The sequence below is a fragment of the Syngnathus floridae genome, chromosome 1 (genome assembly GCF_059516105.1).
Source record: "Syngnathus floridae isolate MCC-2025c chromosome 1, RoL_Sflo_1.0, whole genome shotgun sequence".
NCBI lineage: Eukaryota > Metazoa > Chordata > Actinopteri > Syngnathiformes > Syngnathidae > Syngnathus > Syngnathus floridae.
Window position 1 is genome coordinate 19,803,826 of NC_142413.1, and position 14,181 is coordinate 19,818,006.

Sequence of the window (14,181 nt, forward strand, 5' to 3'; positions counted from 1 at the left end):
AACTTTATTTGGAGTAATCGTAGGATGGTGCTGACTTCTGTTGAAAAAGTGTGAACGTGATGCAATTCTGAGCATCGTCACATCTCAGTTGTAAGAGTTTTTTTTTTTTTTTACCCTTTTGGGAAAAAATGTCATTTGTTATACAGCTTACTGACCACATTATTGGTGAAGAAAAAATTGGCTTGGGTCAGTACAAAATTTGGCATTTGAACGATGGTGTGTAGACATATATTACTAATTGATTTTCCATCATTTCTTATGACTGTTCTCCATTCGAGTCCTCCTTTTGTTTTCTTTCCAGGGCCATGAATGCTACTGCTTCACTTCCGGTTGTCTTGACATCTTCGAGTTCTCTTCAGTCTCTGCCCCTCACCACTGTCCTCTCCAACGGGGACCCCACTCACTGCTCCCCCCCTCGTGTCCTCCTCCAGTCCATGCCCCCCACCAGCACCTCAGCCAGCGATGTGCTGACCATCCAGGCGGCCAACGGCCTGCAGGAGGGCCTCCCCCAGCAGCTGCTCGTCACCAACCTCGGCACGTCCGCCATCTCGTCGGCCTCCACCACGTGCCCGGGTACCATTTCCTCCGCCTCGAGCCTCCCCCGCCTGCTCACCATCAACACCACCTGCGGGCAGACCATGGTGGCGCAGCAACCCGGCACCGTCATCGCCACCGTGCTGAAATCGGGCGATTTGTGCGGGCTGCAAGTGAAAGAGGAGATGCTGGACTCCAGCTATTTCCAGTCCATGGTCAACGGCGATCCTTCCTTGGCCAGCACCTTTGCCAAGGAGAACATGGACACCAGCGAGGCGGAGCTGCAGTACCGAACTGTGATCATCGACACCAGCCACGCTCATGGCCAGGAGCTTGCCGGCGAGACGGGGTTCAGTGGACTCTCTTGCCAGAGCAGCAGCCCTTGCGAAGGCCTCACCCCCGTGGAGGAGCTGGAGGTGCGAGGGGAGATGTCTCTGCAGTCCCAACAGGCCATCAAAGGCCTGCAGGAGCTGCCCCTCTCCATGCAGGTGCCCGCAAACTTTATCCAGATAAAGACAGAGCCTGCGGAGGCCTGACTGGCTTCTGTTTCTTCTTCTCAAGCTCAACTAAAAAGCAGCCCTAATACCATTTGGAACATGATGGTGGTTGTTTTTGTTTTCTTCCACATTGCTGCAATCTGATCCAGGATCAGCTGTTGCACCTCCAGGCTGCTCAGTTCTGCCTCGAGATCGAATCGTTTACGCACTTTTCTGTGATCATGTGCCTAAAGAAATGTATCAAGGGAGTGTCTCATTTTTTAAAGATGTCACATTTCAGTTTTTGGACATGCGAAGATATTCACGCACCAACCTCCTTGCTTAAGGAGAACAGCCATTGGATGATGACACAGGGAAGCTTCTCTGCCAATTGTGCCAGTTATTCTGTTATTGTCTTAAATGTCAGTGGACATGCAAATGGTGAAAAAAAAAAAGAGGCTTGGCTCAGTACAAACCAAAACATTGGGAACTGAAAACGAAACGGAGCAAGGAAATTGGACTTTCTGGCTGAGGGAACGCCAGCAACCACTGAGCATCATTGCAGACCCTCAAATGCAAAGAGGACCCTGATGACTGCTTTTGGGACATAGTACTACTTTATTTTCTTAGAAGCAAAAGGCAAAGTCCTCTCTAGTAGACTACTTCATGCTTCCAAACTGGAAAGGGCATTTGGAAGAAAATAAGTCTTGGCCCGGATTGGAGGCAAAGACAAAATTCTCGATAAAACTTTTTTTTTATATCAGCTGGTGATTTTGAGGCTGAAATCCTGTTGATATGAGACAGAATATGCATGGATCTCTCTCTGTATAGACAAATGATAATACACTTGAGATTCACTATTATGGCCACGGCAAATTTTATTTATTTTGTGAATTTCTAAATTCTGTATAAAAAAGGCACATTTGTACTCTATTTACATGAGGGAAAATACAAAGAATATATACATGTTTAGTACGAGGAAGACCAAACTTTTTTTTTTCCATAAATATATAAACAGCTTTTCTCTTACCCTTGTTTCCGTTCCCCTTACATGTTGTTGTTATTATCCTGCTGTGTGTGCGCGCTTCTGTTTAGCAAGGATATTGTAGTTGTCTTGCATTAAAAGCATTCAAGAGTCAGTATCAAAAGAAGCAATCAGTATGGGGATATAAAAGTCATATATCATCTCTCTTTTGAACCAGTGCTATTTTGTTCATTTTCACACGTCCTCTCGGCTCCTGCTAACATGTGAATCCAGTGTGTGCATTCTCCATGCCGACAACACCCGAGGCCAGATTTATGATTGGACCCCATCAGCCATAGTGCCGTGTCTAAACAGGCCAAACTTTCTCTACAATGGGTGGAGGCACAGAGGGGTCATGCAGATACACTGACCTTGATTCACAGAGCAGAAGTTATATAAACTCCTAGTCTTAGTTTGTTTGGTTCTGTAAGGACAAGCTGAATGTATACATACTGTTCAAATATATGCAAGATAATGACAATCAATAATTACACTGGAGACATTTTCTTATCCAAATCTTGTTTATGCTGCTGCTTTATTTGCTCCATATACTTAGCCTTTATGTAGACCAACCTTGCCTTAAAGCACTGTTGTTTCTTGACCGTTAACTGTCAGTGGCCTTCTTAATGCCGAGTATACTTATAAAGCTTCTTCCTTGTTTTGTGACACAACAGATGTCCAGAATTCACACAGCAGCCCAAAAAAAGGAAAAAAAAAAACATGCAGAACCATTAAACTTGGAGACAAAATCAGTTTGCGAGGGCTCACAGTGTCAAGTCATTTTCCTCTGGTGTTTCATTCCGAGAAGGAGGACCACTAAGGACACAGTTTCATTGCAAACCAGTATTGCAAGGTTGGTTTTGTACAGTAAAAATGGTTATTGTTAGCAAAGACACTCTGCCCCTCATGATGGGAAAAATTCAACATTTCAGAAAGCATGTTTGAATGAGAAAAGCTCTGTGGTGCAAAGGATATGGGGGCCCTTTCGCTCACACTGAGTGTTTTTTTTTTAAGATCTATGGCTGCGGGTGGATGAATATATTAGCATGTTAGCAATTGACACACTCACAGCTGCAGACATCCAAGTCTGTCCCCACCACCACCACCACACCGCAGCAGAATGACTTGGATGGATTTTCCAAGAGCATGTGCGTGTCTTTCTGCTGCATGGATTGTGGCTGTGCGTGGGTGCTGGCTGAGGAAGCTGTCTGCAGTTGGGGCTTGCCTACTTGCATCCTCACCCTTGTGCTGCACTGTTCCTGTTGGAAAACAAGAGGGGGGAAAATCAACCCCTTCGTCAACAAACAAGCCTCCATTTAATCACAACTGCCAGACAGTGAACTCGTTATGGCAGACTTAAATGATAAAAGGCAACTAACACTATTCTGTTGCTTAATGAGTCAGAAAGTCAAAAGATGGCACGAGCCTCTATGGGGGGGCTGGGGGGGGGCTATTTCGGTGTTGCCTACGGCCACTGACACAGCTGTAGTGTTTACTGCTGTGCACCTCCCTGTGGGAGAGCTTGAAGGATGATGGCTGACACAATGGCGCCTCCAGCGCGTGGCGAGAAGCGGTGCAGGGACTAGATGCTCTAAATGCAACATGGCAGAATGTGCCATTTGTGCACCAAACATCCTGCAACAAAGGCAATGGTGGGAGGAAATAAAATAACTATGGACTTTGGCATTATAGTACGCTATTCAGCTAAGAATATTGTGTCGGTCTAGCTAAAACCAAACCAAACAAAAACAAAACACCCTACTAACTTTACAATGATACATTTGTAAAGCATATTTTTTGCATCACCTAATTTTGGAAAATATATCTAAAAACTCCAATGATTTTTATTTAAATAAAGACAATAGCAAAACTCTGAACACAAAGTCAGAAATAGTTTGAAATACTTAAGTGACTATGGTTTCAAACTGAAAGCATATGAAAAGCATGCAATAAAAACTTGTAATTATTGTTTTCTTTTAATCCACACCTGAAACACGAAGAAAAGAGATCCCATAATTTTTAGATAAATTAGTGCAATATATTTGGGGGTTTTGATTAAAAACAAAAAATTGTACATAGAAAAACATAAGACTTGAAACCAAACACAAACAGAAAATAATGGCAAACATTTGTGACCAATATATTTTTGCTGTCGAATGAAATGTGTTCAACAGTTTTTTGTTGTTCAACAGAAAAAACAAAGAAAAAGCAATTTTACAATAAAGTTGAATTTTTTTTCATTTTATGCTACATACCTTTATTTGCTGTAGGAAGGGAATTTCTTCACTGTGGCATCACTTGTCTTTTTTTGTGTTGTTCTCATCCCACTGAGCCAGAGGCGACAATTAAATGTCTAGTCTCAGTTTAAACTGCCTATAACCAGTTTATTTTATCTAAATGATACAATTTTATTCATTGAATAGTAAATATTAATTACAAACCAACTGTAGATTGTATGAATGATGACAAAATGTTGGATTACTTGGTTTCATTGATTAATGTACAGTGAGGTTTTCATTTATTGGATTTAGACGTCTAAATCGAGACCTCGTTTAACATTTCTTTGCACCATATCTGGACGATTGAACTAAATATATTAAATAATGTACATTTGTAATGGATGCCAGCGTACGTTGAATGTTAGTTAAAGGTCAGGCTAACCTGCCAGCGCTGAATTGTCAGGCTGTGATTTTAGCTCAGTGGTCTGCACTCTGCGCTCCCTGACCATATGGGTTCACGACCCGGGTGTGGCGGCCCTACAACGTTACCTTTACATACTGACTAAATTATAACTGTACAACTAGATCTGAGTATAATAATCTTTGCACAAATAGCAATTGGGAACAGTAGCCTAAATCTTGAGTAAAATGCATAGATGAAATGGTAATTGTTAGTGGATTTATAACGTCATAATACCTGCCCACTAGGGGGCAACAAAGTGCTTAACCCTTGTATTATGTTGAGAAAAAAATACATTTATGTATTATGTTGCGGGTCATTATGACCCGTATTGTGTTAATCCACTCAAAACAGTCATAAAATGAAGTTAAACCATTAAGAACTTTATTTTAGATTATACAAACATTCAGAAGAGATGAGAAGTAGAGATATACAATTCCAACACTATATTATTTTTCCTGACTGTTCCCAACATAGTCAGCTGTCTCTTCTGACGGTAGGATGTAAAAAAGTTGTCACGTGTAATGTATGACCTTGCAGCCCTTCAGTCATCTCCAAAACTGCTAAAAAGTCATGCTAAAAACTGCATTCTGACACTCGTGCACATTTCCGAGATTGTTTGTGTTAGGAAAGACAGTGGGCAAACCGCTCCTATTCATTTCCAAACGTAGCCAATGTTCTAAACCAAACAGCAGCTGGACTTGAAGTGTTTCCATCTGTGCTATGTGACGCACTTGCTCACCGTGTCACCAGTGTGAACAACTAGCGCGCACTGACACTCCGTTTTTGCTGCACTCTGAATTTCTGAATGGCAAATTTAAGCAACACACTGAGCTTCCAAATGTTCGGAGTGAGCCAGTGCAAACTCTGAGCATATTTCCGAACGCGCCGAATCTGACATAATGCTAGCTTTTCCAACTAGTAGTGCACCCCTAAGTACAATTCGATGGTATTTTTACTTTCAAGTGCATTATATTTATATTCAGTGGAACTGATTTGTCTTTACAATTTTATTCAGCTGTGTGCAACACATTTTAACTGACTCATAAAAAGCGGGGTTTTTTGTGCTTTTCATATGATTAAGTGCACCAATGTTGAACTAATGGTAAACTGTGAAAAATGTTACAGTGGCCTACAGTAATATGTTTTAGAAGTAAAACTTCTGTCTCATTTTCGATGTTCATGTATAAGCCTTCTGCAGCTGTATTTTATTGTTGGCCATGATGGTGGCATTTGGAAGGCATTTTTGTTTTTTATGCTTTTTATGCAAGAGGTTTGACAACCACCGGTGTAGCAATACTTTTTTTCTGCCTCAGAACGATGCTGTAAATTGGGGGAACGCTATTACATGGTATTCCCCTCTTTCGACTCTAGATGGCGATGTGCTGTCACAGGAAAAAAAGTGTTTCCCTGCAGGTCATTCAAGCGAAAACAAAGCCCCAACTCATGCCTTGCTCCCCATTCTCCCAGCCTGGCAACACTGCCATCTCAAGGCCGCACGTGAAGATTATTTGAAATGAAAATAAGGTGGTGGGGGGGAGTACGCTTTCTCAATATGTAACAAAAGGAAATAAATTATTCAAGGGCTTCATTTGATAATAGGATGGGCCTGGGTGGCAGAGGAAGAGGGGCCAAGCTCCTTTGAACAGCACTCACCTGAGAATTGCTCGTCCAGTCCGCTTCTTCCACTCATTCAAACAGTAGCAAACATCCGCCTGAATGCTTACAATGGATGCTTACAAGATGCAGGAGAAGAAGTGTTTGAAATGAGATCAAAACAAAGCAGAGTTCAACCGTAGCAATATTATTGATTAGCTTTATATTGCTGTAGGGGCAATAAATAAATATTTAAATAAATAAATAATATTGTATTGGGTTATCTGTTACTTTAAAATACATGCAATCAAGTCTGCCATGGGGCTTGTGCTGTAGGATAACACAAGGTTAATATTTGACTTGATCTTTGATTTAGAAGGCTTTGCTGAATTATCTTGGGTCTTTAGAAAATGGATAGATGAACGGAAATTTGCATTGACTTATGACATTTCAACATTTCAAAACACGAGTTGCCTTTGAGGGCCACATAAAATGATGTGGCAGGACGGATCCGGCCCCCAGGCCTTGAGTTTGACGCCTGTGATATACAGAATGGCCTGATGTCTGTCAGTGAGTGTCAAACTGCATTGTACTGAGGCATTTCCTGATAGCACATTTCTATTTCATCATCATTTCAACATCACTACAGATTAAAAAACAAGATTTTACCGGGAAGTATGGGTGGATCTAAGGCCATCAAAATTATTAAGACAAAGGCAGAGCCATTCAGGACTGCAAAGTTGAGCAAGATGCGACAAAGCGTCTCAGGATCAGCTGATCTCTTTCACCTCCAAGCTTCAGTGATGTGCAGTGAAGTTAATGACTGCCGAGGCACTGACTCTTTTTGAGTCAGATGTTAAAACAGGAACCAAAAATAGATGATTATACTGATGAAATTTATTCTTGCAATTTGTTTTCAAAGCTTTTGTGTTTCAATCAATTTCACACTGTGATGTGATAGCAAGAAAAACAAAATGATATTTAACATAGATCAAGTGTCGCTGTTTGATATCTCTCCTTCTTTTGGGAAAGGGAAAAAAAGCATTTAGTCTTTAAGTTATTATTAATGTTATGAAAATCCCAATATACAAAGTGTACTGTGTCAAAGACAGTAAAGAACTGGACGGATTATAATGAATGTAACAAAAACCAAAGACATGATAGCTGCTTTTAGGAACTTGACCTCTATTTCCCCAACTAGTTTTATTAAAGGTGCTAATATTGAGATGGTGGAGGAATACAAATTAGGCCTTGGCGTGGTCCTCGACAATAAACTTTGCTTTGAACCTCCAAAAAGGTTTATCAACAATTGCACAAGGAAAATAAGAACCTTTACTGAATCCATTTGATCCTCCTGTACTGTTGCATGTTTTGGAAATCTGAACTTGTTTGAAACAAATCGCCTCTGTAGCCTTCCGCTGGAAAAATATCGGCGTGTCGGATTTATGTAAGCCCGGCTCATGTCTACCAGTAATAAACAGGTCCTTAGGAAGGCAGATGTTATTTTGTGTAGTCCTAATCATCCACTCCGGTACGAGTTTGAGCTTTTGCCCTCAGGCCGTCGGTTTTAGGGCTCCTAGGAGGAGGACAATAATGCTTTTGCTTTCATTTATTCCAAGTGCAATTTATTTACTTAATGGCAATGAGCTCTTATGTGGCTCATGTTCTTAACTACTATTGCCAATTGGCACATCTGCGTGATGCGATGTTGCACTTTTTTGTTGTATCAATTGAAAATAATTGTCTTTTCATTGTAATAGCGCTGGACTGAACATAAAATGTTTTCCTTTTCTTATGTTATTTTCTATTTTCGGACACACCATTCCGTCCCAGAGTTATTCCCTCCCCCCAAATACTGTATTTTTACTTCTCCTAAATAACCTCTCTGTATATATGAGGTACTAAAAACATAAGCCCGGGACCGTACGCGTTGGATCAGATTTATTTCTATAAACAACTGATGTTGTTTCTTCTGTCCACGTGGATTACTTTGGGGCGCATATGTTCACACACCAGACGGACGGCGGTCGCATTTAATATGAAATGTGAACGCTTAGGACTGCACCACAAAAAATTGGATTCCATCCAAAAATGCAAGTCTTAATTAAGTCTCAATTGCCTGAGTCGAAATTCTTCTGTATCTGGTCACCGTACCCTTAAAACTGCTGGGTTAAAAATTGGACAGACAGCCCCAAATAAAACAGAGTCAGCAAAATATGTACAGTCGTAGTCAAATAATCAAGCAATGACACATTTTGCTTTGTTCAAGATCTTTTTCTCATGTCACTGTTTAGGTGTCGTAAGACTTGCACAAATGACACAACTGGGGTCTTTTAAATTTCAATCATCGCTCCTCCTATTCTTATAAAACTGCTGCTATGGTAACATTGCCCCAATGTTCAGTTCCTGTCTTTGTTTTTTTTTTTTGCTCAGCTTTTTGTGACTTTTTTACAATTCAGTACAAGATTGCAGTGTTTCTCATGAGAGCTTATTTTCGTGAGCATCAAAGGATCAAAGCTCTGTTTTGCTTTTGCCTTTTTTCCCCCAAACATGGACTGTCATCTTGGATAATAGCACACTCTGTGTATTGTATCAAACTTTGTGCTTTCCATTTCAATTTTCCTTTTATATTCTTTGTGTTAAAATCCGTGAATTCTATATTTTATAATTGGCAGTGGTTAACTTGTTTTCGTACTTGCCTGTCAATTAATAAAAACGTTAGTAAATAAGAGGTTTTCTGCTTTTACATTTGAATAAATTTATACATTTTAATAAACTTTTCACAAATAATTATTTTTGCATTTACACAACATTTTCCAGTCTCTTCAATGAGAGGGCTGTTGTTGTGATGTACACAGTTTGACCCTAGATCCAGTTATTTCCATTTCCTATGGTGAAAATAGTTTTGAATGACAATCAAATCGGATTGTGTTTGATTCAGTGGCTTTTATAGCGCCAATTTTGTAGCTAATATTGAACGTAGTGTCCCAACAGACGTGATGAGAGCTCAGTGAGCAGCCTTCAATATGTGTATCTACCAGCATTCAACATTCAAAGGGACTCTCAAGGCTTCCGTGACAATTGGCTCTCAACACAAAAGATTCCTGGGAGACTTTGTGAGACTCACAACGTAACAACCGGCAACGGCTTCTTGTGGAACCCCCCCTCACCCCCCCGCCACACACACACACACACACACACACACACACACACACACACACACACACACACACACACACACACACACACACACACACACACACACACACACACACACACACACACACACACACACACACACACACACCTTTTCCACCACATTGCGAGTGCAGCAGCATCTATACATGAAGGCTTAGTAAATAGTAATAATAATAATAATAATAATAATAATAATAATAATAATAATAATAATAATAATAATAATAATAATAATAATAAAGCCTGTGATGAGGTGGAGCAATGAACTGATTATGTGAACTTTCCCGAAGCGCCTCAGGGTTTTTTTCACTGGCAATACACTTGTCAGTACATTTGACGTATGCTTGCAATTATTGCATTTGTTAAATAGCACTACTATTCTTTTTACTCGACATATTCCTCCGGGCCATCGACATTATTGATTTAAAAATAACAATATGGTTGCTGCCGCCTGAGCTCGATCCATACATATTTGCATGAGCTAATATGTCATTTAGTGTTGGCTCGTGAGTGAACGATGGGTTCAAAATAACGAATCTTTTCAGTGAACAAGAGTGAACGAATCACTTCCTAAAGTGATTCGTTCTTTTTTCAGTTCATATGACTTCAACCAGTAAGTGTCAGTAATGCCCATTGAAGCTGGTGCCATCTGGCCGTAAAACAAAACGAAGAAGAAAATGAGGTCGCTTCCCGTTCACGAACGAGTCGTGAATTGCATTTCCCGGTCACCAACGAACGAATCTGTGAGTGACCGGATGAGTGAGTGATTCGCATTTCCAGTTCATCGCGAGAACGGATCAGTGAGGGAACCTCCTTCCTTCCTTCCTTCCTTCCTTCCTTCCTTCCTTCCTTCCTTCCTTCCTTCCTTCCTTCCTTCCTTCCTTCCTTCCTTCCTGTGCATCAACGGATCAGTCAGTGAACGTGTTGCCTCCCTCTTGGCGTGAACTATGTAAGCCAAAATGTCGATTTACAATTTCCCAAGGAAAGAAAGAACCACTCACTGAAACGACACTTCTTTAATGCGCGTTTTCTTCAAGCTAACGGCTAACTTTATTGCATGAAGGGATGCGCCGTTATGCAACAACAGGTGTAAGAGTATATTTAGGTATACTCTCACACCTGAGTTCGAACCAACTTTTCAACGAGCATGAGCTCGTGACGTTAACCAGTCGGCTATGTCGACCTGGCAACCTACGGTCGTATGCACTGTTTTGTACTAGTGATGTGCATTCCTGTTTTAAGTGAACTGAATCTTTAGAATCGGTTCACTCAAAATATTAGTTCAAAAGAATCGTTCACTGAATCGTTCGCTAAACTTTCTTATTTATTCATTCATTTTTTTTTACCTCGTGTAGTGTACCTATTGTAGTGTCCATGAGGTGTACCTAATCACAGGCCACTTCAATAGGGAAAAAACTTACCGTATTTGCCGGTGTACAGGTCGACTCGGTGTATAAGTCGACCCCCTAAAATTCGACGGAAATTTACGATTTTATGATATATCCTTTGTATAAGTCGAGCTCAATTGTTGCATTATATTAAACTTCAAAATTCAATATGCGAAATTTATTGACGAAATGTGTTCAAATTCCGGGAGGCCGTGCGCATGCGGCTGTTTATAAGCACCGCGGAGGAGATCGCGGCCGGCGAGCTCGCGCACGCCACCCGGCACCAACGGGAGGCCGGTGTTGTGCTCGATTTGGTTCCCCCGTGAGATTTTGTTCCCCCTGCCGCGGGAGCGCGCACGCCTTGTTTGGAAAGCGAAAAACCGATCCCGTACGGCGTCGTACGGCGTCAGCACTATGTTGTTTTCAATAAAAACATGAAGAATTCACGTTTGCGTCAGTCAATTTTAATTTTTATAAAGGATTATTCTCATTTGATGTCTTTAAATTCATCCGCGTTCTGCCATTGAAGCGGGGTGCATTCAAAGACCAGTCGTAAAGACGGAACACTCACTCACTTCACCAAAAAGCAACGATATAATTACGTGAGCTCTTTGCATAAACCTCGATGCAAAGAAACTCCTCCTTTTGGGTACCGTTACATGCTACAAGGAGTACCTGTTCAAATTTGCCACACTACCTGAGCAGACCCCCAGGAAGACAGAAAAAAAACAGCTGGAGTCTAGGACTCACCGTTCTCAAAATAAGGGGGGGGGGGGGGGACATATCCTCACGGGCCACCCGTGAGGATATGTTCCCCCCCTGTAACTTGGGCCAGGAATGAGGGAACCTGTTCAAATTTGCCACACTACCTGAGCAGACCCCCAGGAAGACAGAAAAAAAGCCAGTCGATGTCCAGGACTCACCGTTCTCAAAATGGGAGGGGGGCACAAATATTCACGCCTTGACATTTTTTATAGCGTTTCTGTTACAATTTTTATCCCACCACCTTTCACTTTGCTTGGGACAAAAGGAGCCTTCAGAACTGAAATTTCTTCTCAATTATTCATTCAAATCAATTCACTCAAATCATTGTCGTTATGAAAGATTTGATCACAAAACGTGTGTGGCTTTTTCTTCAATGAAAACGTTTGACATTGCTAGAGTGTCAGCTTTTAATTATATTGCGCTGTCATTTTAAAGCAAATTAATAAATGCAACAATATTAATTCGCTTTGAAAATACCTGAGTAATAAAATGGATGGATGAATGATGATTACAATTAAGAATAAAGTCTCCTTTGTAATATATACTCCTTGTAGCATGTAACGGTACCCAAAAGGAGGAGTTTCTTTGCATCGAGGTTTATGCAAAGAGCTCACGTAATTATATCGTTGCTTTTTGGTGAAGTGAGTGAGTGTTCCGTCTTTACGACTGGTCTTTGAATGCACCCCGCTTCAATGGCAGAACGCGGATGAATTTAAAGACATCAAATGAGAATAATCCTTTATAAAAATTAAAATTGACTGACGCAAACGTGAATTCTTCATGTTTTTATTGAAAACAACATAGTGCTGACGCCGTACGACGCCGTACGGGATCGGTTTTTCGCTTTCCAAACAAGGCGTGCGCGCTCCCGCGGCAGGGGGAACAAAATCTCACGGGGGAACCAAATCGAGCACAACACCTGTTATAGCTCCAAGCCGAGCGGATCGGCACTTTATAAGCACCGCGGAGGAGATCGCGGCGCCTCATTGGACTTCCAGCGGCCGGCGAGCTCGCGCACCCGCCCGGCACATCCGGGAGGCCGTGCGCACGAGCCAAGTGGCCAAAAATAGCCCCCGCCGAGCGGATCGGCTGTTTATAAGCACCGCGGAGGTGGTGGCGGCGCCTCATTCGACTTCCAGCGGCCGGCGAGCTCGCGCACCCGCCCGGCACATCCGGGAGGCCGTGCGCACGAGCCAAGTGGCCGAAAATAGCCCCCGCCGAGCGGATCGGCTGTTTATAAGCACCGCGGAGGTGGTCGCGGCGTCTCATTCGACTTCCAGCGGCCGGCGAGCTCGCGCACCCGCCCGGCACATCCGGGAGGCCGTGCGCACGAGCCAAGTGGCCGAAAATAGCCCCCGCCGAGCGGATCGGCTGTTTATAAGCACCGCGGAGGTGGTGGCGGCGCCTCATTCGACTTCCAGCGGGCCGCGCACTCGCGCACGCCGCCCGGTTCAAATTTTCTAAGTGCAACGCACAATGAGATGCATGAGAAACGGCCTTGGTTACCATCACATTTGAAGCGATGAATACGAAGTTAAATTTTATGACTCGGTGTATAAGTCGAGGTCGATTTTTTTCGGTCGATTTTGGATCGAAAAAGGTCGACCAATACACCGGCAAATACGGTAAGTGAAAAGTGCCACACCCGCCCTGAAAAAAAAAAAAAAAAAAATCAGTACGTGTGTGTGTGTGTGTGGGGGGGGGGGGGGGGAGGTTCGTTGAACGATTCATTTGAACGAATCTTTTGAGTGAACTGATTCTAAAGATTTAGTTCACTTAAAAGAACTGGAATGCACATCACTAATATCGTTCCCTCTTTTTCATCCACAAGGAAATTGTATTTTATCAGCGACATTTCCACAAGCCACTGAGGTCAAGATGCAGCACATTATAGTGCATTGGTTTGCATTTGGAACATGCTTGACTGACATCTTGTTTTCTTTGTTTTTGCTTTTTTCAGTGAAGAATGATCTGGATTGCATTACTTTCAATCCCGCATTGACTCAGCGCACCCGAGGGAAGTCACGTCTCTTTGAGCGCGCTCGTATTGTTTTAGTAATGACAGAAGATGTGATGTTTAATATTCAATGACATTTTATTGAAAGAAATCAGGAATGGCAACCATAATAATGGTGAATTTTTTTTTCTTTGTTTAACTGTTTGAAATGATCAAATACACTTCGGAATTTGTAATGTCTCATAATCATAATTGCTTTATGAAATATTTAAAGGTGTTGTGCATTGAGAAGACACAACTGATAGTTGTGGAGTGTGTATCATTAATATATACTGCACTTTCTTAGTACAAGTACATGAAGTGGCCATATTGTAAAACCCTAACTGAAATCCTCAACCCAAGTTATTGACCCTACTTCAAAACACAAACTCTACGTTAATTTCCCGACTTCAAAATTTAACCCACTTAACCCTACTCTGAAAACTTAACTCTGAATTTAAAACCTCAATTTTCAAACCTAACCCTTCCTTAAAACGCTACTTTGAAATCCTAACCCTAGTTTAA

At 41.8% G+C, this 14,181-nt stretch overlaps 1 protein-coding gene across 4 annotated transcripts in view; it reads left to right on the top strand.

Moving 5' to 3' along the window:
* The window catches only part of elf1 (E74-like ETS transcription factor 1), a 40,471-nt gene extending 37,685 nt beyond the window's left edge, over positions 1–2,786 (top strand). For all 4 annotated transcript variants that reach the window (XM_088384185.1, XM_088384191.1, XM_088384177.1 and 1 more), the window contains one exon: positions 302–2,786. In XM_088384185.1, the coding sequence (XP_088240311.1) occupies positions 302–1,070 (769 nt within the window). In that variant the 3' untranslated portion in view covers positions 1,071–2,786. The remainder of the gene's footprint in view (positions 1–301) is intronic.
* Positions 2,787–14,181: the final 11,395 nt, after the last annotated feature.